The sequence below is a fragment of the Lonchura striata genome, chromosome 4, assembly GCF_050655825.1.
Source record: "Lonchura striata isolate lonStrDom1 chromosome 4, ASM5065582v1, whole genome shotgun sequence".
NCBI classification, from domain to species: domain Eukaryota; kingdom Metazoa; phylum Chordata; class Aves; order Passeriformes; family Estrildidae; genus Lonchura; species Lonchura striata.
The window spans coordinates 39,298,701-39,326,244 of record NC_140706.1 but is presented as its reverse complement, the minus strand read 5'-3'; the positions used below and the strand labels follow the sequence as shown (position 1 = coordinate 39,326,244).

The window sequence follows — 27,544 nt, the reverse complement described above, 5'->3', positions numbered from 1 at the left end:
GCCTCTGGCTGGAGATTTTAAAAAAACAATGCTCTGCAAGAGGACAGAGTGGGTCCATCTTCATGGAGCAAAGACAAACATTTAGTACCTTTGTAAGATTATTCCTTTTAAATAAGAGATATGCTAACTTCTCAGTAGCAAAGGTTCTTGTGTTATTTCCTGCCTAGCAGTTTATTACCGAGAAATAGCGACAAAGTGGTCAAAGAAAAGCCACACAGATCATGGCAGAGAGAAACTCATCTTAAGAATGCTAAATCCTTCTTATAAGGGACTAACCTGCATACTTCTAAATCATCAGACCAGTCATCATACAACACTGGAGGCTTCTGAACAGCATGAGGCACAGTGGGCCCTGCCCCAGAAGATGCTCCATGATCTGGGACTGCCAGAGCATCGCTGCCAGAGCCCACCTCTGCAAAGGAGTCCTTCGTGTCCCTAAGGAAAGGTGCAGGCTGCCGGTCTCTGTGGTAGCTTTTCCCTTTGCTCTTCCCATATTTTCTTGAGGAAATCCTTGCTTCCTGAGATGATGCTGAAGACTGTGATTCCTTAGGCCTTGGAATCCTTCGGCGGTGATTTAAAGTAGGATTCTCAGGGTCAGACACCTCTTGTTTCTCTTTTCCCATTGTTCCCAATGTGACAAGTTCAACAGCATTATTGTTTGAGGACCCATCCTGGTTACAGCATGATCTATTGTTTCTTCTCCCTCTCCTGGCCATCCTGGCCTTTTCTCTTGCTCTCCTCCTAGCCTGAGCCCACTGACTCTCATCTGAAGATGATGATGAATCAGATGCGTTCCAGCTGGATCTTGGAGGTTCAGGATGCAATTTACAGTTTCTCCCTTTCCCTTTCTTTTCTGTGTGCTCACCATTGTCTCCAGTCTCTCTTTTCCGCCTAAACCTTCGTTTTATGAGTTTCTTACCACCAGACTCCCTATTAGAAGGGGCCAGCACCATGACAGGGGTTGCATGTTCAAGCTCATCTTCTGACAAATCATGCAAGGTAGTAGATCTGGACAAAGCAGTAAGCAAAGGAAAGGGATGGAAATGGTAAGGGTGGTTGGAAAGAGAAATCACACACAGGAAAAAAAAAAAAGGATGAGAATGAGAACATGAATTTTTATAGAAAAACATGAGGCTAAAGTGCAAAAACAAAACTAAAACAGAGATCAAAAGAAAACTAAAGTCTATGTCAACTATGAATAAAGTCAAGCAGAAGCAAGAGCTACATAATATTTCATAAAAGCAGCTAACAAGTATCAGTCAGATGAAAGTATATTTTTCTCAGCACATACCTACAAATGTCCTGAGTGGAGGGGCAGACAGACAACCGAGATTGACTCCTGGGAGCTGTTCCTGTTGTAGGACTGCTTGCCTGTTGAAATAAGTTAGACAGTTTGGAATCTTTGTCCATGAAATACATTGCAGATATCTTACTGCTTTGCCACATGATCACAAAATTAAAACAACTGTTTCTGCTGTTCATAGTGCACTGTTGAACACACAGAAGCTGGCAAAATACAGGAAGCTTGAACAAAAGTGAAACCTATTTGTGGAACTAAGTACGCCTGAAGTGTTTGAGCTCTCATTTGCTCATGACTCCTTTTTGTCACTGTTTGAGGAAGCAGCTTTCAGCATTTGAATTTTCATTTGGCTTTACTGCAAATGTCTTAAGGGGAAAAGTACTGTTTTTCTTTCATGCAGTCAACCAACCATAATGATGCCTTTCCCAATCACATGAAGTGCATTTGCAATACACTGAGTGATGAAGAACCCAAGCTAACTTGAGTGGACTGATGAAACAGAAGGAAGATTAGAGTGTGTTTTAAAAGGTCTTCAAGGCAATCAGATCTAGAAGAGCTGAAAATGTTAAACTGAGATGAGCCAGAAAAATTCAAAGTGCAGCTCTACAGAGCTGATCACGTCCTCAAACAGCAGAAGAGATATAAAACATGTTTAGCATGTGACATTTTGCTCATAAGGTTGTTGCTACAAATTGCAGATTCAGTTACCCAATACTTTCACTGAAAACATATTTTGATGGTGTTAACAGCAAACCATTTCAATCTGCCTTGCTATCTACTGGCAGCAGAAATGTATGGAATCCAAATGTAAAACCAAGGCATTGTGATTATTCAGGATCCCTCACAAGACAGTATTGTGGGAAATGGGTTCAATACAAATCATTCTTAGGGCTGTGACCTACCTGTAGCTGATCAGGAGTATTAGTTTTTAGCATGCAACCCCATCTACCCCATTGTGATCACCACTCCCAAATGCAGACAAAATACCACAAGCCTCAGAATTCCACAAGATCATGCACCAGATGCAAGGCAAGGATGACTATTTAGCAAGAGTACGAAGTACAAATCGTACAAAGATGTAAAGCCTGTTATCCAGATCTTTTGTACTAGCAAATCAAATTCAGTCATATAATTGAAGTTATTTGACACCATAGACATTTTTGTGGTGTTAAAAAGGTGTTCGAAAATTAGTAGTACAAACAAAAATAATTACAAATACCAAGTACCTGCCAACACTTCACTTTTAGCTGAGGTTCTCAATATACATTCTATTTAATGCATACACCTTTTGGAAACATCAGTCACCACTATGTGGAATTTTGCTTTTATATGGATAGCAGCTGAGACTTAAGAATAGTGCTTTTGCAAGAAAACAATCTTCTAGCTCATGGAATTCAAGTAGCTATTTTTATCTCTTTTACCTGATTTTACCTGATTAATATCACAAAAATACACCAAACCCACAACAATATTACTAAATCTTTACTTCTAGTTCCATGAACAAAACTCAGAGATACAACAACTGAGCTAAAATGAGAAATTAGATTGATAAAGTGATTGATAAATTCATTTACACAATCCTTGAGTTCCAAGTTTTTGCCATGTCTGGATTCACCATCAAAGGAGAAATATTAGTGTGTATACATGCAGTGTGCTGCTGGAAGAAAAGGACAAGTATCTGTGAGAGAAATCGTATTTCATATCTTCTTTTTTACAAAGCAGTATTTCAATTATATGCACTGGGATAGAGCATGAGTTTTTCTTATATACATATTGGAAACATATGTTAGATGCATGATTGGATATATAATCTCCTTCCATCTCAGCATCTGAGATTAGCATTAAGTAATTAGGCATGTCTTAAGCTATTTAATAAGGAAAGATGCAGACATCAGCACCAATAACTAATGTTACTGGGTTACGTACTGCTGCTGCTTGAAAAAACATCCCTCCAGACTAAGCCCCAGCTGAAGGACTGCTGAAGAAATCCAGCCCCAGAGTCGAGTGTGGAATCCTGAATTCATCCCTCATGATGAGATAATTTCTTTTTTCCCCTCACAGCTCCAGGACTGTTACCATTGCTTCTTTTGGGATCTCAGGGATTTGGCCTAGTCTTAAATGATTGTCAGGTCAACTGCATGCAGTAAAAGGAATTTTTACATCACTTTGCCACAAGCAGTACCCTTTGAAGGGATAAGGAGACTGACTAAGCTGGCCCAGCAATCATACAGTAGGTCTGCACAAGTTCAAGAAACTTTCAGCAGCTATTAAAGCAGGAAGCCAACTAGACAGTTCTTACGAGATCTGAAATAAAGCCAAAAACGAAACAAACTCATTGAAAAGCTTTTACACGTATGATTTGGAACTGCAGACCAGCAGAAATCTAATTATTTGAAGATAAAAATTGCATTATCAGTTCAACTACTTAAATCTTATATTTCACTTTCAACTGTCAAGAAGTCTGGACTGTTTCAGCCCTGCTGAGTCAAATTTACTTTCTAGTTCCCCAGTGCAGGCATGAAGCTATGTTTAGCTGTACATAACTCACAGAAAAATTTATTTCCTTCAAAACCAATTTACATAAATATCTTTTACAAAATGGATGCTTTTTGCTTGTCTGTTTAAGCCCTATTGGAGCAAATATGAAAACTGGCAGGCAAAAAAATAATGCACCATTTAAGTCTTCAAACAAACATGACAAGTTATACACAAGATAATTCAGATTCTTACCTCTGATCAAATATAATTAATTTGATTTCTACAACTTTGTAACACAATTTTTAAAATCTACATTATCTAAATTTAAATACATTTATCTACATTAAATTAGCTTTTCATGGTAAAATCATAGATTCATAGACTACCAGGTGGGATGAGACCTCAAGGATCACCTAGTCCAACCTTTCCTGGCAAAAGCACAGTGTGTCAACATATCCCATCACCCCATCCAGCTGAATCTTAAAAGTGCTTGATGTCATGGAAAAAAAAAGTTAACTGAGGGAATGATTTCTAAAACCAAAAAGGTTAAGTGTTCCTGAAATTAATTTTCTGATGTTGATTTGTGTCCCTCACAGGAAATGGAGGCTCTTATTTTGTAAATAGGTCCAGTCTTTGTAAATTAAATAGGGTGGAAGAACCTGCTAAAGTCATGTCTTGTCCTTGCTACCACATGTCATATGGATATAACAACTCACAGCTAGATGAGCTGTTTTTAAGAACCTGCGAATTTCAATTCAGCTGGATGCCTAGGACAGACCTCTATCCCCAAACCCCTTTACCTTTTCACCTTACCCTGTTCTGACAGCAGTAACTGTATCTGCTTTCTGATACCAGCACTGCATCTAGGTTTACCCCAGCTCTTTTGACAATATTCCCTCTTTGCCATCTCTTCTACAAGCCATACATCTCAAAAGAATTTTAAAAAATTAAATAATAACATCTCTTAAATCCAGTCTCAGAGCAAAGATATCTAAAGGGGCATTTACTTGGTTAGTGTGTTTACAAAGAGAATTGTGTATTTTCAAAGCATATCTGACAAACCAGAACATGATAATTTGAATATATTCTGCTCACATCTTATCAGTCCAGCTCTTTTGGGAATGCAACAGATATTGGAAATGGTCTCAAGCAGACATACAGCTCTTATTGCTGTAATTGCTAGCCCATTGCTATTTTTAGCACACTGAATATTTTGAGATACTGTATTTAGTGAATAGAGAGAGTAGACTGATGCTGGGGACTCCAATACCACCTGGGACGGTGAATAACAAAAAAAAAATAATAGTGTTCCTTGAATGAATGTCTTCTTCAGACAGGTTTATTGTACAGCTCACTGGAATGGGAAAATATGCACTGTACTAATTTTATCATAACAAATTACATCAGTAGCAGAATTAAATGTGGTAATTCAAAATAAAGCTGTCTCACAATTAATTTATAAGCAAGGCAGCTCATTTCTCTATGCCATCAACACAAGGAAGAGGTCTAAGGGATAATGCCAACTCCAGCTGATCAGGTTTGGCATTTCAAAAAGATTGTTGTTAGAGAGAGATTCCCCCGTCGCCACCTTCTGCTGTCTTGGCCAGTTTAGATGAACTCTCTTGTCAAGGATATGCAATTCAATTAACAGACATGACAGAGCACTCATCCATAATTATTTTTGGCATGTTGGTAGTGTGCTTTTCTAGCAGAGTACTGGTAAATACAGAGTTTTCAGGATAAGCGAGATGATAATCACTTACCCAACACAAGGGAACTTCAGTGTCACACACATGTGTCTGTGTTAGAAAACCAGCAAAGACAGAAATGGGGGACAGAAATAAGTACAACCAGTGAAAACAGTATGAACTTCAAATCAAGACTGCTTTTACTTAGGTGTTTAGGATCTGATCGAAATTTACAGATAAATAAAATAAAATAAAATAAAATAAAATAAAATAAAATAAAATAAAATAAAATAAAATAAAATAAAATAAAATAAGGAAAAAAGTCCTTAGAGGCCATCTATTGCTTAATCTTCATTATGAAACTAGTGCAAGAACATGAGTCAAGTTGTGCTCTTCTTAAGAACTTAGAAGGGATCTACTTTGGCTTAACAGAAAAGCTGAGAAAAGAAGATTCTAGTAGTACAAAGAATCCCATAGCAAGGGAGTGAAGATTTAAGTTGAAAAACCAGATGATGTAATATCTTATAAAAGCTTATATAAAATGGCCTCACAGCTATCACCAGAAAGGCTAATGAATCCTCTCCTGTCTCTTCTGAATAGAGGCATTTCCAAAAGCTGGTCAGCTTAGAACACTGCTGAAGAAGAAAGCTGCAGACAATTGCTGGGTGATAGGGCAGACAGGGAACATGTCTAATGCTTTTATTCTCCTACTGAGTTTGCTCTAGTAGCAGTGATGCTCCAGCCATTATAGTTAAAAAGCTGAAACTCTATCCTGTTTGAGAAACAGCACACAAAGGAATGGATCCCTTAGAAGATTAGAGCAGTTTGTCTAGCAATAAGCTCAGCAGGAGACCCAGCCTGTGTATTTTAATCTGAAAATTTCTGCTTTGTAAACAATGAAACATTCTGCAGGAAACATCCACCTTTATGAACTTTTATGCGAACATTCCTTCAGGTCTAAAAAGTTCCAAAACATGGTGGAGGTGACCCAAGGTGGGTGTTATTTTACAAGCTTGGTCTTGATGGCAACTAAAATTTGTGTGCATGGGTTTGGGAGAGGGGGGGTTCTCATTTTGGTTTGTTTGGCTGTTATAGTTTTCTTTTCTTTATTTCTTTCTTTATGATAAGAGTTCCCTGCTTTGTGCTCAGATTTCAAAGTTGTTTTAATCTGGTTGATGCCTTTACAGCAACTGTTTCATTAATTAGTAACTGAATTTCTGTTAAATATTCTTTCACAGATTTTGTTTTTTTTGTATATTATTCCTTGCACAATTCTTCTCCAAACCTTTCCTTTCTCTGCTTTTCTCCTTCCCCTCCTTTCATCTGCCTCTGAAGAGAAGGAATTAAGGGAAAAGTAACACACAAGGAAGAAGAAAAATCCTTAAGATTCTGCCAAACAATACCACTCAGCATCTTTAAAAGTCAGTATGTTCATGTTATAAAGTGGCTTGAAATCTAAAATCAAAATTGCAAATAGCAAATCCACACCATCACTTGAAAAATGACACAAACAAGTGATTACAGCTTTAACTTGTAAATTCAATCAGCTTGTTTAAGTTGCTTTCTCCTGCCTTACTAATCTATGTCAATCTTTATTTTCAAGGTACAGGTTTGACTAAAAAACCCACATTTTCTATAGGCATAGAAGCACTGCTAGCTAAGCTTTGAATTATCAGATAGATTATAGTATGCATTAGTCTTCATATCGTAGCAACACAGTATTTTTTATTAATGATTCTCTTCAAGGATACATCTTTCTAATCACTATCACTTTCTTAATAAAAATGTTTCATACTTCTTTAAAAAAATATAGGCAATTGGAACAAAGGATGTGCCAGGTTTTACACAAAAGGTGCAGAGCCATGAGACCAGCAGCTTTTGACTGTCTGCAGGGAGCTAAAGGGAAATTTAGCCTATAGGAAAAGTGAAGCACAATATCTGTATTTTCTTTGTTGCTGGATTTTGCTGCCCTTTATTTCTAAAGCTAGGCAGTACTCAGAGAACCATTTAGAATTTCTGTTCCAAAGAGGGCATCTGTTTTCACACATCCCTCTACCTGCAAGACCTCAAAACATTGCTATATCCTGAAGAGCTTTCACTCAGAGACACTCCTGCCATGCTCCCACAAGTGCATGTGAGCACACACACCCACCATGTTCTTCCTTGGGTCTGGTGGACTGTGCAGGAGACACACTGGATAAAACCCCATCTGTGAGGATATCATTCTTATGCTTGAACAACTCCATTCTGGTGTGTATTTGATGTCTATTTATTCCAGCCCTAAAGGAAGAGAGAAGCCTAAATGTGCCAAAGCAAAAGAGTTGTAGTAAGAATACTGAAATGACTAGACCAAAAGAAGTGAAACCCTGAGAATGCATCATTGAGAAGAAAAAGAAATACTGTATTTTTATGAAGAGCAATAAATATAAAACTGCATGACCCCCTCCCCCCACCCCCTTCCCCCAATTTTTTTTACCACTGTAGAAACAAAGTTCGCTTGATTGAATTTGATTTTAGGACAAATACACAAAATGTGCTTCTGAGTGCCATGGTGAAAAAACAAATGCTGTGCAAAGATTTCTGGAGTATATACCTAATAGGTATGTTACAGATCATAATTACTATTTGTAATTATGGGAATAATTAAAATAATTACAAATAATAAGCATATGTAATAACTTGCACACTCCATTTACTGGAAACAAATCAAAGCTGCTTCTGTACAATATTGGCTATCACAGGATAGGACTGAATTCTGTGATAACAAAACTTAAAATGATATATGGGCAATGAACACTGAGTGAGCTTGTATAAAAACATTAAAATTATGGCACAACACATTTCATACATATATGCAGTTTTATCTGGATGTGTCAATGTGAATTATTTTCTGATGGTTGTCCCCATGTATTTAATACCATTATATAGTCATCCAATTTTATTCAATTCAATTTTCAGGCAGACTTAGGTAAATTCTGCTATCATGCCTTTTGTTAAGCTTATTGTAAACAAAGAATAAATTGTACGGACAAAACACAAAGGATTCTCTATACACAGAAATCAAATATTCATATCTAGGAGTTTTAAAAAGTACAAAAACAGTTACTTATGCAATGGATCTACTTCTAGTTTCTGGTTTTCTGCCTTTCTTTTGTATTCAAAACAAGTTCTGTTCTGAGGAAGAAAATCTTTTCACTAACTTTTTTACTTTGCATTGTTGTTTTCAGTAAATGAGAGCTAAGTGCTAGGTTACTGTTCAGCTTTCATAACAATGATTCTGTTTATGAGCAAGAAGAATGATTTGATGACTAATACAACATTTATACTCATATTTTAATGCCAGTTTTGTATACATCATATTACCTACTGTAAAAGCATTTATGAGGGCTGACATTTTATGCTTTACATGAGTGAGGACTTTTTTTTTCCCTGATATATTTTCTTTTTTGAAAGCCCTAAGTTTTCCCTCAGTTCTCACAACAGTCATCTAGAACCTACACTTGGAAGGGATGGAGCTTTGCGGTTTCTTGAAAAAAAGCAACCACCAATCTGAAAGAGAATTTTCACTCATGATTAGCATGAAATTGGCAAAGACCAGTAAGAACTATGGATCAACTTGGAGCATCGTAGCTGCTTGTAGCAAAACACAAGGGGTCACACAACTGGTCTTTAGGATTCATTCATGCAACAGGTTATCTTGGAAATGCTGCAATCCTGGTGCTGGCAAACAAAATACATGGCAAGAACTTCTTCAAAAGGAACATTTAAGTCTCTATGTTTTTTTCACCATAAAACCTATCAGGAGATATTATGTGCTCTCTGCTGGTGTCAGTGCCTAAGACACGGTGATATTTGGCCACTATAAACACAGTGTGCAATAGTGTGTTCTGCTTCAAGCTGGGTAAACCATCCAAATTGCAATACAGGACTCTTCATACAATCACCTCATAAAGAGAGAGGATGAAATATTTGAGAATATCAAAACCCATGTGCAAGATTATTCAATTTTAATGAAAGAGATTAAATTGCAATTTATAACTTTATAAATATTGTATTATTTATTACTATTATATTATTATAAATAGTGCATTACTTATTATAGAATTTGATACCTAGTTTGTGAAATTTATTTCAGCATCACAAACTGAGTGATTCGAATCAACAATCAATACATTGGAAATGATAAATTTTTCATCTAGATAAGCATCCTGGTGCCTTTTGGTTTTCACTTGTATCTAATTGAGAGGAGCCCCATCCGACACAAGAAATCAGAAATTGCTAACATAGAGTAAAAACAATTCTTTCCTTCTTTCTTTCCCCTATTGCTATTCATATTCTAAATTAGACATGTGAATATTATCACACAGAATATTCCAAAACAAGCACCTCACTTCCTGATATAGCTCAGCAGAGTTTTATTAGATGGAAGCTTCAGAGACTTGTAAATAAAAAGTGTTCTAACACCTGCTACAGGCTTTTGAGAAGTAATTGAGGCAAATCAAAACTCAGGCAATTTGCTCTAAGCCTGATTTTCTCTGCACTGAAAAATAAGCCCAAGGTTCCCATTGGAGAATTTTAGATCTTGCTACTGAGAGAGCATCCTTCTCTAATGAGCTCTTGAATTATAATTAACATACAGAAAGATAATTACAGTGTTTTAGAAACATTTCTTCCAGAAAGCATTTTAACATAACCAGGCAGCCTCAGAAATACATATAGAGCATAACGTCTACAGACTGTAATTCAGACACAAAATTTGTTCCACTGGTTAACCACAACAGAAAACAACGAATCCACCAGATCCTTCCTGACTACCCTTCCTCTTAAATTATACATCTATTTAGAAAGACATAAAAATTCTAATGAAAAAGTTACAGTGCACAGAAAAATAAACAATGGCATATAGGTAATGATCAAGGTCAAGTTTTTAATTTACTTAGATTTTAAGCACATGAAGATAGGATAGTTTCAACTCTGAAATTCAGAACACTGCACAATACTGTCTCTTACAAAGAATAATTAAGTTCCTTCTGCTGCCAGCAACATAGGAAATAAGTGAAAAAAAAAGTCTAATGCTAAAAAAAAATAGTAATCATTTAAACATGAAGGCTGGTCCATTACTCACCTTTCCAAATGTTTCATATTTTTCTTTATGTGTATAGGTTTCTTTATGTAGATAGGTTTTGCAAGCCGTAACTACTAACTAGGGCTACACTTTGTCAATACAAGTAATGTGAAAAACTGATCAGTCCAAAATATGACTTAATAATCTAGTTATTAAATTATTAATAATATCTAATTAAGTGCTAGAAGGGCAGAACAAAAAAAGATTGTTCATTGATTGCACAAGAAAAATCTAGGTTATTACCAGAAGTACACTGATACATTCTCCTAATTGTCTCTGATTGGAAAACTAAGAGAAGCAGTTGCTTTTAGAGTTCCAAGGCAGTTTTCTTGATATAAATAAATAAAAGGCTGAGGTGAATGAACAAATTCCCTGGTTGCTGTTCACTGAAAACAGCCACAGCTGTCAGTCAAATATTTTAAGTTTTATTCTTTCATTTGCCTTAAATAGTCTGTCACTGAAATTCTTGCAAGAAAATTACATCAATAAGAAAAGTCCTTGCAACATGCTAAACTTCTACACTCTCAACAGACAGCAAAAGTGAATGGTAAGATTGAGGTGTTGATTTCCACACCCACACTCCCCCCCCCCCCCCCCCCCCCATCCACTTGTCTTGGGAATGTTTGACTGTAAAATCTCTAGACTGAATAGATATATACTAACTAGTATCTGGAAAATACCAAATCAAAACCATTCCTTCTCATTATAACTATATAAGACATATTCAGTGTTCAACAGTTCAGTTTAATCTGTAATACCACAAAATTCAGACTTAAATGCCCAAGCATACACTGCAAACTTCAGGTGTCCTCTCCAAATAAACAATTTAAGAGCATTATGAAATATGAATCTGCATGTACAGCATCTATGTTGTATTTCATTTCACAAATAGGTTGGCACAAAATCCAGTGGTATCTGCTCTGGAGCAGGAGCTCTACATTCCAAGGGTGGAATACACAAAACATGTTAACTATTAAAATATAATTCCATTTGACTCTTTTTAACTTACACATACAGACAAATGAAAACAGTGAAAGACAATGTTTTGATGACATTAATTTATAGCTTAACATAAAGATTATCTAATTTTCCTGCTCATTGAAATTTTTATTGTGTGCATGATCTGACGTTGCACAAAGCACAGCTCTTGCCTTAGGCATGTAGTTTTTCTGGCCTAGAAGTTTTCAATCTTGTTTTGAGGTGTATTTTTTACTATCACTTTCTGCCATGCAATATTAACCTATCAGGTGTTTGCTTTTCTATGTATACACACACATATAAAAACCTGCATTACAAAGAAAGCATTTTAAGTCAATGCATTTTAAGTCAATGTTTTCAACAAAACGGGAATTCCAATCAAATGTCTTTCAGCATTTGAAAAACTTCACTGGCAGGCAGCTTTACATAGAAAAAATTGATCCAAAACAATGCATGATTCTATACATCATAAAAGGATAAAGTGCATGCCTGAAAACCTGGGTTTTAGCTTGCAATTAAAACCAGTGCAAATATTACTTTCTAATAAGCAACTATACTGATTTATGCAGAAATCACTTCAAAGTAAGTGTTAGTCACCAGCATGTTTCTCATGTCAGTGAATATATTTATGCTTTGTCACAGTGCAACCCATGTAATCTGTCTTTAAAAAAAAGCAGAAAAGTAATATCAATTCATAATAGATTTACAGTAACTATTGCTAGAAACATGCATTTAAAACTAGTAATCCAAATAATGAATACAATTCCTGGTGATCAAGTTTGTAAGCATATAACTATATGATTTCTAAGGATAGGCCTAGAAAAGCTTCAGCCATATCCTACAGCAGGCTGGATATATTCTACATCTTTTTCCCTGCCTTTCTTTTTCCCTTCTTAATGTAAGAGAGCAGAACCTAACATGGAACTACTATTTTAATTTAAAATCACAGTTAGGGCTTGTTGTCTTTTTTTTGATTTATGCTCTGAGAAGAAAAAACTTTTACAGTGGATACCCCAAAGACAAAAATATTTTGGGAAGAGGTTTAAGGATACTGTTCTTGCCCTAAATGCAAAAAAACCCAAACATATTACATGGCAGTTGTTTACACCTGGATTTAAAAAAAAAAAAAAAAAAAAAAGAGCTTTTATCCTTGACCTCCTGTATAACCTGGCTTTTTGGCATAAGTTTCAGCCACATCTGAACCAAAAATAAAGAAAAAAGGGGGTCAAAACCAAAGAATTTCAGTAAAAATCACATTCTGCCTTTCCTAAAGTTTCCCTTCTCTTTCCTAAAAACCAAAAAGCATCTAGATATAAAATCCTGGCTTCAGTGAATCATATATCCCTGTAAAAGGAATTCAGAATTCAGCCTGAAATTAACAGAGATTTATAGCTTCGAACTTTACAGCTGTTATTATTTGGGTAGGGCAGGAGAAGAAAAATCAAGTAGTAATGCCATCTTAAGCTGAAATGCTAAGGTAACAATAAACACTTGGGGAAAGCAGGTGAAAAACAGGGAATATGTTATTTGCTTATTATTGTTATTACATATTTTACAGTAATGACTAATTTTGATGGAGTTTACAGGGTAACCATAATGTTCAGCAGCAAAACTTTAAAATCCAATTCCTATAAATAAAATACTATGTAAGGAATATAATGAAGTAATATTTTATATTTAATTACCTAGTTTTCTTTAAATTCCAGAAAAACAAAATAGATTTCACATACCTTTGAAATATTACTTGATCGACTTGTGGAACGCCCTGGGGATTTGTCATTCTGGAAAGCAAAATTAAAAGATGAAAAAAAAGTTAAGCAATTTGGATTTTACCTAATCTTTTCTGTGACTGTGACTACAAAGAGGAGGTTCTCTTCCTCTATTCTTCTTCAGTTTGGCTACTGACTGTACAAAGGAAGACTGTTCAAGAAATAAACCATCACAATAGTCGTGCAAATTACATGAATAAAAGTTTTTAAAATGTTCTGTAAGAAATTAATGATAGCATTTAATTACTGTTGGTTTATTTTGCAGATTTTCAGGAAAAACATTTCAAGTCAAAGATCAAGGAATCATCAGAGCTTCTCATGAAAACTGGTACTTATGTATGAAAACAAATGTTCAATGACAAAAACTTCCCAGTTACACTGAACATAATCCTGCTTTAAAAAAAAAAAAGTAGAATTCAACCTCTAGGTAAATAAGCAGTACTAGATGACTTCCTGGATAGATATGTTCTGAGAAAAACAAATTGTGACCATGCAAATATGCAGTTCAGTTGAACATCTACTCCTCCATCCCCTCTCACTCTTGCAAACGACTCATATACACAAACCTACACAAGGCTGAAGTGCATGAATAAAGTGTACGTCAAGGATTTCCATAGCACATGATCTTTGTGGGGTTTCTTCTAGCAATCCAAAGAAGGAAGTGGAGAAGTGGTTCAAAAATTGGTTCAGTATTTACACTTTTCTGGCAATTTAGCAAAGTGTAAATTCAGAAAAGTGCAATTCAGGATTCAGCTTAATATACACTGAAAAGATAAGCTATTTCAGAAACAGGGCTCATCCCCTTAGTGAATGCATGTATCTTAAGAGAATCATGAAAATATTTTTCTCAGCACTTGAGAACGTAGGTTCGAACACTCAAGTGAAACATTCACATCATCAAGACTGATTTTTACCTAGAAGGAGTTGAGGCAAACATCATGTGTGCAAGTCTGTTACGTAACCTGCTTGGAGGAGCAGGTGTCAAAACCCAAAGCAGAGCTTTCGCTTCTGCAGCTCTATTTGCAATTCATGCATCGTGCAAACACATACATGCACACAAGTCCACAAGAGGTTTTCAACTTGACTATGACCATCTCTCCTCAACCTTTATTCAATAAAACAACAGAAAAATACAGAAGGTACCAGCTACTAAAGGCTAATTTTCCTCCTCCATTAATGCCTATCTAGTCTAGTATTTCCCCAATACTTTGTGGCATAGAACAGTTCTGTGGTGGCAAAAATGACCAGAAAGAAATATTAGGCAACTTGTTAGCAAACACTTAGAACAAAAAAACCTCATGTTTATTTGTTATTTTGGTACTAAAAAAGTCACTTTGCTCTTAACCCTAGTAAGCACATCTATATGACAAAATAGTTTTAAAACTACTTGTTTCATATGCCTATGTATCTTTCTTCCTCCAGAGTGTCCGTGGCTTATGTTTTTATTCCATCCCCCAGTGCTATCATTTTTTTTTGTACTGCAAACATAAATACCCTAGATTATCTCTGTTTCTACTTTATCTTCACTAGCACTAAGCAGTACAATGGACACTTGTCATCAAAAGATAGCATTACTAAGTTCCCTGACCACACAGCACTCTACCTTTTATTCTCTCATAGAAACTAAATCTCAGGACTAAAAACCTTCAGATATGTCACTTTTTTTTTTTTTTAAGAACAATTTAGAAAAAATAAATTCTTCAAGTTACACATTCATTTTTTACATTTTGTCCTTGAGGCTGGGCCCACTTTAAACAGGGTTGTGAAGTAGATGATCCTTTCTGACCTGAAGTATCCAATGATTCAAATATTACTTCTGTGGTATATTATCCACTGTAACTTTGGTAATAAATTCGTAATTGCTTATCCTTTTTCAATGACATTAAATATATACAGTTTTGAATGTCTGCATTTATATCCATCGAAAATACACTTTGGGTATTCTGGGTACATAATTTAGAATAACTCTGCTTTGACCTCAAAATAATAGAAGTTATGGACCCATGAAATTAGTTCCCATTTTGTGGTTAGAAATTATGAACAGGGATCACAGCTGAGAAACTCCCTCCTAAAAGCATGCTGCCTTTATTGTCCATCCCTTGGACTAAAAAATACATTGTATTTTCTGACAGTGTAGTGAACCCTGGAACTCTAACTTCTTTTCTTTCAACAATCCATCATTCAAGATTCATTTTCAAAATCTGTTTCTTGACTACAGCTCTCCAGGTTTTTTACATTATTCATTTTGCTCTCTGGCACATTATCTCCTTCACTTGGGTTACAGCAAGATTGTGACTCTCTAACTGAAAATTCACAGCATCCAGTCTGCAAAGTACTGCTCAGACACTGAATCATCTAAACAGAGAGACAGAGTGCTGTCTCAATAGCTTTTTGGAAAAACAAAGAAATAAATGTAATCGTCATTACTAGGTTCAGGTATTTCATGATGATTTATCATGAAAACCACATTATAAATAGAACAAAAAGTGTTACACTAAATTACAGTACATAAATCAAATAGAGAATTACTCACTGAAATTCCTATTCAACTTGCACAACTGTTCATACAACAAAAGAACAGAATAGGAAAGTTATGGCAAAATCACTTCTGAAATGTGTCATTAAAGTGTCCATGTGCTTCTGTTTTAATGATTTATGCTGACAAAGAACTCACATTGTTAAGAATAACTGACTTTTGTTATAACTAAGTGAAGAGGAAGTGCAGAATGCTTACCCTACAAGGTTGTTAAACAGTAGGATTTCTTTTTTTTTCACAGATTCAATATTAATTTACATTTTAAAAGTTAACAATGAAACACAGAGTATGCCGAGTTGGAAGGGACCCACAAGGATCATCAAGCCCACCTCCTGGACCTGCACAGGACATCCCAAGAGTCACACCATGAACCTGACAGCATTGTTCAAACACTTCTTGAGCTCTGTCAGGCTGGTGCTGTGACCTTGTCCCTGGGGAGCTGTTCCAGTGCACAAACACCCTCTGGGTGAAGAACTTTTTTCTGATATTGAACCTAAACGTCCCCTGACACAACATCAGCCCACTCCCTTGGGTCCTGTCCCTGGTCACCAGAGAGGAGAGATCAGTGCCTGCCCCCCCTTTTCCTCTCACGAAGAAGCTGTAACTGCAGTGAGGTCTCCCCTTGGTCTCCTTTTCTCCAGGCTGAATGGACCAAGTGACCTCAGCTGCTCCTCATATGGCTTCTCAAGGCCCTTCACCATCCTTGTGGATCTCCTTTGTACACTCTCTAATGCCTTAATATCTTTTTTATATTGTAGTCCCCAAAACTGCACAGAGGACTCAAGGTGAGGCCACAGCACTGCAGAGTAGAGGAAAGACATAATCAAAAGATTTAACCAAAGACATATATATTCAAACATGTATACATATTTTTGTACATCAAGGAAATCAGATTCAATTTCTTAATCTTCAAATCAGATTATTTAAAAGGAGATAGCATTCACCTTTTAGAATTACACTTCTCAGCAGGAATTATTTAATGTCTGTAAAGAGCATTTTTAACTTCTGTGACTGAGTTTTCTAAATTCACACACACACACACACACACAGAGCCTTGGCCCTTGACCAAAGTGAAAACAAGACATTCAGAAAGATCTCAAAATAAAATTCGTAAACTGTGTTTTCATCCAGTCAACAAAATAGCAAAACAGCTCCTCCCAAAACTCTTTCTGGACAGGCATGAGCTTTTTTGAGTTGTCATATATGAAGACCACACTGAAAGGCCTCCCCTTATTACCAGATGTACCACCAATATCTCATCTCTTCTATCCTACGCTACAGCCTGCAAACACTATGTTTTCTAAAATGTGATGGCAGAAAAATAAGTTCCTCAAACTATTCCACTTTAATATTACAAAAAATCAGTTTGTGTTTGTAAATTCCCTAAGAATTAGGTTTTACCAAGATCACATCTAAGAATATAATTGAAAATGTAATTCAGCCTTCGATATAAATTCTGGGAGGAAGACAAAGGAGAATAATATCACAAGACTTCATATTATGACATGTTCATGAAAGTGCTTTGGGAGGAATTTTCCATGCACCCATCCCACCATATAAAAACAATAAAAATCTGTATGTAAATAGTAATTAAAATAATTAAAAATAAGTGCAAAATCTGTTTTTTTACAATATTAAACTCCCTCCCAAAACCTCATTTTAGCCCAAGACTGGGTTTTTCAAGTGATATTATTTTCAGGGACCATCTTAAATCTAAACCCATTAAACTTTCTAATACTTAGATACAGCTTTTTTTTTTTTTTTCCAATTTGGAAATGTGACTTACACTGCTTACAAAAACATTTTTGTTTTTAAAGTAAGAAAACAAAACCCTGACTGGGCCAGAGGAATAGGTTAGCAATAACAAATTTCTAAAATACTGCTGTGAACAGTTCAGGCTCTCATTATAAAGAGGAAAGCAGGAAATTAGCTGGTTGCTTTCTGGCTCATATATAAATATTCATACACACGGTTAACGATTTTAAGTCTTGCTGGGCAGCACAGCACATTTTAAACTAATCCATTTGTCTGGTTTCTTTCCTCAGCTGCCCCTTGTTTTGCTGTGAGGATCACTCGGGCTGACCCAAGCACTTTGCTAATGAATTGCACTTCATCTCTCTGAAGTGAGCACAAAAGCACCCAAGAATGAATCAGAATATTTTAGTTCACAGGACAATCTCAAGCAACACCTTTTGTCACACAAATATGACCACCCCACCCCCCCAAAAAACCCTTATACAAAATATTTTGTTTTCTTTTTGGTGGACTCCAATCTTTGGATCCCAGCGGTGCCATGTGCTGCTTCCCAAATCTCGCCCAGTCTTCCACTTAGGAGCTCCACACATGACTGCAATGACAGATATCCCTCTGTAAGTCATGCCACAACATGTCACAGAAATAAATGCCTCCTAAATGTAAGCACAACACAGGCCAGACAAACAAAGTTTTGCCTGCCTGAAGTGCCTTTCCACATAGTAGCCCCTCATTGCATCTGCACAGGAGCCTCCTTCTCAGCACCTTTTCGCTTCTAGAATTCTGAACAGGAGCAGAAATTGCTTTGTCTTATGGCCTAAGCTGTCATATGTGGATGATCTTAAGCTCATCTACATATGATGTTGTTTCAGCAACATCAGTTGCTGAAAGAGCAGGAACTGACATTAATAAAACTGATGTACGGACTGGATACACTTATTTCAATATCTCAACATGAAAACAAAGAAAAAAATCACAAAGCAGGTAACATCTGCTTTAATTGTTAAACAAAAACTCCAATGCCCGTAATTGTCTATTACATAAACACACTGTAATTACTGGGCATCATGCACAATTTTACTAGAACCCAGAATTTTTTAAGGATGACAAAACTGCTAGATTCAAAGTGCCAAGTGACAGGAAAAAATCTCACTGTGAATATTAAAGACCATGATACAGATACAACCTTTGATTAAAAGAACGAAGTACAGACAACAGTAACTATCAATAAAATTAAATATCAACAAAATACACATAATATTACCATTTGTATTATTAAAATATACTGTATCACATATATATATATAAATAAAACATCTAAAAATAAATAACTACTTCTTATCTATTTGTATGAATCGATGTGTAAATGTATTTACTGTCTACTAGTTCTCTGCTACTGCAAATAGCCAGAGCCAGGATAATGCTGCCTCCCATGGTGTGGCTATTGCTACATTACTACATTACATTACATTACTTCAGTTTCTTGTGTTGGGGTCTATGTTTTTAAAACAAATACAAGCATAATACTGTTTATTTTAAATTATTTATGCCAAGATAATGGCAGTATTACTACTGACAAAACATATTCCCAACATTTTGGCCAGTTTGGACTTGGACAACCTTTTCTAAATGCGAAAGGAGAGGGGGGAAATCAGTTGCTAGTGATAACATCCTAACAAATTCAGAGTAACTGCCAATTTCTAAACAGGTTTGATGTGGGAAATTTACATTCTGAAAGGAAGTCAAAGCAGATTTAGCTCTCAAATAATACTAAGAAAAAAACCTATCATCAGGTGACAGTTATCTTATATTTTGCATGCAATTATTCTCTCTGCTGCTACATACTTTATCTATTTTTTTATATTTTCAAATATTCACCAGTCAGACATAATTCCTCTTCCAAACGAATCATACCACTAAATCACCAAGTATAAAATTATTGGTAGTCAAATCTATATCTGAAAATGTATGAAAATCTATCTCCCTTCTTTGTAAACAAATTACTTGCTTATTCTAAGATATTTTAACTTCACAAAGAAGTTCAACATTAATGTCAAATCACCTACAAAGTCATTAGGGGAAAGGCAGAAGGAGAAAATTAATCTCAACAGAATGAAGGTCTCTGTTGTGAAGCACAACTGTGCATAACCAGCATTATCACACAAAAAGGGTTCTGAGGATGTTGAAGCATTTCAAAATGCCATTCTGACTGTCATCTGTGGAAACAGACTACATATTCCAGTGTGACATAAAAAAAATTAGTTTAATTACCTTAGAAGTTGTATATTTGCCACATTTATATATGGTCAAGGAACCAATCTGTTCATGGCTTGTTGGGTAACTTTACTTAAGAATAATGTACAGGTGCTTTACTCATCTTAGGTGCCGTGAAACTAAGAAATCCCCATTGCCAGATTTGCAGCACATAAGACTATAAAAACTTTACATTGGTACTTCCACTGTAACAAAGTTTGGAGTTAAACATTTTAGGAAGTTATCCTCTTTTTCAGCATTTTATCCTCTAAACAAAAATTTACAATGCCACCAACTGCATGGCACAGACATATTGCTGTGTTACTTATGGCTGCTTCTTGCCCTGGTATCTATAGAGTGCTACATTCCTATCTCCATATCAGTCTGTGTTTCAGGGTTTTTTTCAGTCTAAGCTGCTAATAAGCATGATAAATACATCAGAATCTGATCCACCATCCTTGAGTTGAAAATGCTAATTACACTTTAATGAGGCTCAGGGCACTTTCCATCACAGCCCAAGTTGAGTCAATAGCATCCTTCCTCTTAAGGTTTTCACAGTAATGCTTTTACCTGCAATTACATGCATATCTTCCATGTTTCAACATTCAGTTACTTTCTCTATGTTGCACAGATATCCAAGGTCAAAGCTGCTTTCGTATCAGAGCAAATGCACCATTACAAAACAAAAAGGAAAAACATAGCATTGAATCAGCCTTGAAACAAAGCACAGGCATGCACAAAATGCAGTCAGAAAACACCAGGCTAAACACTCACCTGATGTAATTTAATTACCTTTCTCAGATCACAAAAAGGGACAGATTTTAATTTGTTCTGCCACATGTAGCAAAAATGAAAAGTTCCTAGAAATCCTTGCCAAAATTAGAAATTAAATAACCATGAAGCTGGGAATTTGTTCAACACAAATCAGTTAACAGACAATGTATGTCATGTAGCTGCCCTTGATTGATAGTGAGGTAAGCTTCCAGTCAGAGGTTTTTATGGGAAAATAATTTTCGGCAGTGCCTACTACAAATGAAAATGAGGTTAGTGCTGGTTTTGGCTGGGATAGTTTTCTTCACAGTAGCTGGTATGGGATTGTGTTTTGGACTGTGCTAGAAACAGTGTTGATCATTCAGGTACATTCTGAGTGGTCACAGAAACAAGTGCCAATAAGAAATACCAGTACTTGCATTTTTTTATTCAACAGAATGCATCTCCATATGACAAATGTCTCCACTTAGCTCTGCTAAGAGGTGAAACTCTGTGCTGCTAAGGATAGATTTGGGCAATAAGCAGTACTCTGCTGTGTGGCAACAGCTGGTCACAGTAGATCTTTCTGCATCCTTGGTCCAAGGCAATACATCAGACTGAACCTACTGACAAAGAAATTTGTGGCATTCTATGAAAAAAAAACAAAAAACATCTCATACCACACAGATCACTTCCAAATGACACAATCAGAGACTATGGACAACGATGTCCTAACCAGTTTCTTGGTTAACATACCTGAAACCCCCCCTAGTTTCACATGATTTCTTTAAATAGATGTCAAATTTTCATACACTGCTAGTTGCACGCAGTGAATCCATCAGTTGGCTGACAATACTTTAACCTTAAGAAAAATCACAAGCATCTAACCCAAGGCTGCTCTCTATGATTAGGCATTCTAAAATACTTAGTATGCAAAGACATATCTAAAATAGTATCTACCCTTGTTGATGCACGAACTGTGTGGTGAACACCATACATTAACCATAGCATTGCATGAAAAATCTAGTAAAATTAGCTGCCCATGTGCTTCAGATTATACCTTGGCTGCCTGTTTTATTCAAAGCTGACCACATAGCTAAAAATTAAATTCTGGAAAGACAGATACCGGATAAGTGAAGTTTGCCACTTTTTTTTAGTAAAACGTTACAGAGGAAAAGCAAGAAAGACTCAATAAACTGCTATAAAAATAAAATAAAAATCAATAAACGGCTATTCAGTACTATAATGGTATACCCTGGCATTACCAAGATGTATGCAATCCTATTTGCAAAGGGTAGCAAAAAATGCAGAGGAATAATATTAATTACAACTGAAGAAAATATTATGGAAATAAATAAATTTAGAAAAAAGAAAAAGGCAAATATAAGGGAAAAGAGATGGAATGAAAAATAAATATAGGAAAATGTGTCCTCTGTTTTGTCAAAATACGGAACCCTATAAAGATTTTTCTTTACATCTCTTATAAATGTTTTCTCTATGCACATGGGCATTTTAAAAAGCTTGCTCTTAAACGCAAAAGAGAAACCTACAGGGAGGGTGAGCAACTGCATGAGTTCATCACTGTGAAGTTTTTCACCAGAGAACTGTGTGCTTACTGACACTCAGTACAAGGCTCCAACTTCTCTGACACATAGTGTCTGTAGATTTACTTGTCACATTTAGAAACACAGCTTGGCCTTACATCTTATTAATGTTTTTCTTTTCCATGCTATTTGCCAAGTTACTTCTCTTCAGAAAAAAACACAGAGCTATTGATACAATTATAATTATATCAATAATACAATAACTGTATCCTGTTTAATTTCCACCATCTCATTATGTTAATCAGAACACTTTAGCTAAAACAGGTAAGCCATAGAATTTGAGAGAGATTTCCACATGTACCACTTTCTGCTACTTGTTCGCTCACTTTTAAACTACCAGGCAACAACCTGCATGATTGCACTCTAGTGATCTAACACTTGATTTACATTTATTTAATACTGGAAACATTCTATGGGGGTTTTGTGGTTGGTTGTGGTCAATAAAGATACCTTACTTTGAAAAACTGGAAATGCTTTATACTTCTTTTTCTTGACATTTCTCAGCTATAGAAAATGAAGAACACCACACCCTATTTTTTTTCCCCTCTAAAATACAAATGCAATTAACAGACCACATGTTTAATTTGTCAATCTGTTTTTCTAATGTAAGACTAGCAGTCCAACTTAAGTTTTATTACTCCTGGAAAAGTGTGAAGTGTCACTGTATATCAACCAAGATATGTCCCTATACATATCTTGGTTTCAGATAGGAAATAAAGCAACTTCTTAATTATCACTTATTTTCACACCATATTACCCTTTTAAAATGGGTTTGACATATAGAACAAGAAAGTAAAATAGAATCCTCCTTACTTTGACATCAAGCTATCATTTTGTCTCTCTCTGAGATGGACAAATATGCAACACAATAAATTTCACTGTAGCACACTTAAATCAAATAGGTCTATTATTTACACATTACTATCATTTAAAGATGATGTATTTAGGCATTTCCACCCTTAATTAATAAAGAGCTGTCTTTTTATTCTGTCTTGTATAACATAACAGTACTTTAGTACACTGTAATCCCCAATCTGCTCAGTGGATTTAGTAGGAAGTGATTGGATTTACTGTGGGAATTGTGCAGGAAAAACAAAAGCATTCTCAGGAAGTTCAGAACAACTTTTTTTTTACTAACTTTAGACCATTCTTATGGAATAAGGCACTTCCCATCTGGTTGTTTTGAGCCAATCAACTGTTCCTCTGGTCTCCTACAATACACTAGGCACTCTATCTATTTTCCTAACCTCCCAGTACAAGATGCAACTTTGCTTCTCCATAAGATTCAGTGAATCTGAAGAGATGGCCTTTCATCACCATGCTGAACTGATAATGCTTGTTCCATTATAGTCTGAATGCTCCCAAACATCTGGTCTCTGCAGTTCTCTATTGTAAGAACATTTATGGTAGTCAGTAAAAGTTTCAGCCACGAGTTTTTAAGTTCTTTTCAAGAAAGTAGATGTGGTGTGTGGACCATGTAATTTGATTTTATTTCATAGGATGGTATGCATTTATCTTTGTTAAGCATGAAAATGTGATGATTATTTAACTGAAAAGACCAACTAACACATTTCAGAATCTGGAATTCAGGGATGACTTTGCAGTCTGTGTTTTTGTGACCTCCTGGATTCCAATCAATTAGTACCAGAGATGAAAGCCTCTGCGTGGTCAAGTAGTTTTCTAACAGCCAACTGTTTATCAAAGGATAAAAGTTTAATTAAATACACAAAGTCAAAGTGCCTCAATTACAATATAGCTATAAAACATTACTTGATTATGTTCCCTATGTTCAATATCACCCCTTTCATATCTGCTATCTAATTAAAGTTTTATGTCTTTGTTGCACATTGGTGGCCAGGATTTCCACTTCTGAGTGCAGACAAAAAATCATAAATGTTACCAGCTGAGTAATTTATTTTTGTACCAACAGGCCCTGTAAATATTGGTGCTATTGGCTTAGCATGTCTGAAACTTTACAATCACAAGCTGAAAATAAAAAATATAAGAACATGAGGAAATTTTATGCCAGTTTAAAGATGGACATAGATTCCATAGATATAATCACTAGCAATTTTCCTATTTCTTCTGGAAATCCCTAAATTCATCTTAAGGTGAGATCATGTTAATAAGTAATTAAGCAGATTTTGGCTTATCATTTAATATAATTAATTTAGTAGTTATGTAGTTTGTAATTTTCAATATAAATGTGAACATTGCAACTCATATCTCTTCAACCATCAAAGCAAAATATAAACTTTAGGGCCTGAATGACAAAATTTCTATATAATTATTTTCAGCAAAGCTCTATATGAAAGCTCCTGGAGCTGTAATATATGTATTCACAGTAAAAGGTGTAGAAAACTTGAGAAAAGACAGCTTGAAGTTACAATGTGTCTCTACAGCCACTTCTCTGCTCTAGAACTAACACGGAAGTTACTCAAATCTTTCTCTGTACTTCAATCCATTCTTCTTAAAACACAAAAGTGTAGAATTGTTTAGATTTGAAAAGACCTCTAAATTGACCAAATTTACCCAGCACTGCCAGATCTACCACTAAACCACATCCACAAGCACCATACCCACATGCCTTCTAAATAACTCCAGGGACAGTGACTCAAAAACTTCCCTGGACAGCCTGTTCCAAGGCTTGATCCTTGGTTCAATTATCTCTAGAATATTTTAGGACAGCATTTTTTCCCCCTCTGCTTTCTGAAGTATTGATTATATTCATTAATGAGAGGGTGCTGTGGAAATTACAATTAAGTTGGGCTTATTCTTAGAACTCAGAAGCCCTAACTAATACTATATATTCATTTATTCAGTCAGGGGATGGAAGGAAACTAGTACACAAAAGATTTTTTTTTTTTAAAGTTCTTTTCCTTTATAGTCACCTTAATGTTCAATTAAAAGGCTGAAAATTGGTTCTATTTTCCACATAAAATAATGCAAGTAAAAAAAGGTGAGGGACACAGAATACACCTGTTGTTAGCAAACTTGCCAAGCAAGTTATACATATTCATGACAGAAGGTTTCTACAGACAGACATGACCTACATTTAGACTCAAAGATGTGTTGAGAGATGGGCATGTACAGCACAGCATTTACTCATTACTCCTTCTTAGCAGATTTTGTGTTACAAACAGAAATCTTTCAGATGTAAAGAGGAACACCAAGGGGCTAAGGAGGAAGAAGGTTAGGGAAAACAGAAAATAATGACACTGTCCTGGTGTACATAAGTTCTTACACTAGCCAGAGAAGATTTTACTGTTAAGAGCACAATTTCTTATTCTAGATGTGACAAATGAATGAAGAGAAAAATAAGACAAAAATGTAACAAGTGGCTCTGCCAAGATATCTGAAACTGTGATGCAGAGACTTTGCAGGCAGTTATTAATTCCTCCCAGTCAGACCTTCATGCCTAATAAAAAAGTCCCTGGCACAATTAGGACAGACAATAATTCAAATTTTCCCAGGGTGGCTATAAATAACTACTTACCAGAATATGGAATAGACTACATTTATTTTATTAATATCTGTTAATTACCACACAGAATTTAGACTAATGTGTTGGGAGTAACATCCTGACACTGTAATTGACTTGAGTATTTGCCCACAATATTCTATGCATTTATGCGTGTTTGTCTTCAGTGCTGTAGCTGCTAAAAACGCCACTGAAATTATCCCATCTCTTATTCATGAAACATTTTAATTACTACCTTATGCTCTTCATTTTTTCCATTATTGCAGGCAATAATGAAACATGTGTGATTTTATTCTATTCTCTTCTGTGCTTTCTCACCAAAGAATCCTGCCTTGCTTAGTCACTAAGTGAAATAACGTTAGAGCCAAATCTCTAGCGTCATTTTCTAAATATAATAATAATAAATACCATACTTCCTCACATTTCAATAGATCTCACTGTAATAAATGCTTTAAATTGTCAATCTTCAGTACATTTCCAGATTTCCAGCAGTCTATGTTCAAGCACAGTTATACCATTTTAAGAAAATAGACTTAGACAATATTCTACTACTTGTATCTGAAGCAGGTATCTAACTGGTGACTTACTCAGAGTCAAATGGAGACTTGTCCACTGAAGATTTGGTTCATTCATCTCAGGTAATGGTCCACAATTTGCAATCCAATGCTCATACAACATCCTCAGAAACATATTACCTTTCAGATTTTTGGAAAACTCACCTCCCAGCGCTGGCAAGCATCGGCTTACACAGATATAAAAATGTAGATGGTATTCAGGTGATTCTCTTTTAGGTCTAAAAAACCATCTTGAGTTCCAAATGAACTTCCCTTGTACAGAAAGAGTAATCTTGTCAATTATTACTACAAACAAGAAAACAAGGCTTTCACAATGTGAGATTCTAGAGAAGAAATTATAGAGAAAAGTCTCAGGGGAAGGAATAAGGATTAGATTTTAGATCCTGATATTTTTATTAAGCATTTAACTGATTAGAAATTATTAGTTATCAAGCAGAAAACAAAGTAAAGTGATTAAATCTATATTTTTTTCTTTATTTGCTTCCAGAGTTGAATTTTTTAAAAAATAGCAACAAAACCTAATTTGAAAAAAACGTTTGTGTTTAACTTAGAAGGGCCATGGAAAACTACAACAATGAGCTGGAAAAGAGGACAGGTTAGAGAAAATGTCAATAGACAATCAGACAGTTTCAGTATCTTTTTTGCTGTTCCTATTTTACAATAAAGACAAAGTATGAAGATGTACTTTCAATATTCTGTTTTCAGTTTACCTTAGTTCTTTACAAGCTCAACTGTGTGCTCCACCACTTCAGTAATAAACTTCTCCTTTTGTCTAATACCAATGATCCACTACTCCAATGTGACTCCCAGTAGTATTTAGAACATACAGCTTCTTGAGTATGCTTCAAATATGTGTCCTAGTTGGAAGGTTAATTAAACTATGATTCTATCTGTTTTTCCAGTTGTAAAGGTCAGTATCCAGATTGAACCTACACTGAAATGAAATTAACCTTTTGCATTCAAAGAAAATAGATGTGCTAAAACCACTGAACTGTGATATATCCAAGCACTACAGCACATAACTTAGCTTACTCATCCACATTAGAGACAAACTAAGGAGGAAAGATAAGGACAAACTGACAGAACTTCTGAAAATGGTGCCAATTAGCAGGATGATGACTATAACCTCATACTGTGATTACATGGCGAAACTTTACTAGTGATAAAAGATGAAAATATAATCCCCAATAACACCTCCAATATGATTTATCTTTTAAAAGTAATGCACACATGGTCTGGTTGGACAGGACATTGG

At 35.5% G+C, this 27,544-nt stretch overlaps 1 protein-coding gene across 7 annotated transcripts in view; it reads right to left on the bottom strand.

Moving 5' to 3' along the window:
- MARCHF1 (membrane associated ring-CH-type finger 1) overlaps window positions 1–27,544 on the bottom strand; it is a 268,268-nt gene that overhangs the window by 34,281 nt on the left and 206,443 nt on the right. For all 7 annotated transcript variants that reach the window (XM_085578847.1, XM_085578849.1, XM_085578846.1 and 4 more), the window contains 3 exons: window positions 13,300–13,350; window positions 1,292–1,371; window positions 277–1,008 (listed from right to left, as the gene is read on the bottom strand). In XM_085578847.1, coding sequence (XP_085434973.1) covers window positions 277–1,008; window positions 1,292–1,371; window positions 13,300–13,350 — 863 coding nt within the window. The remainder of the gene's footprint in view (window positions 1–276; window positions 1,009–1,291; window positions 1,372–13,299; window positions 13,351–27,544) is intronic.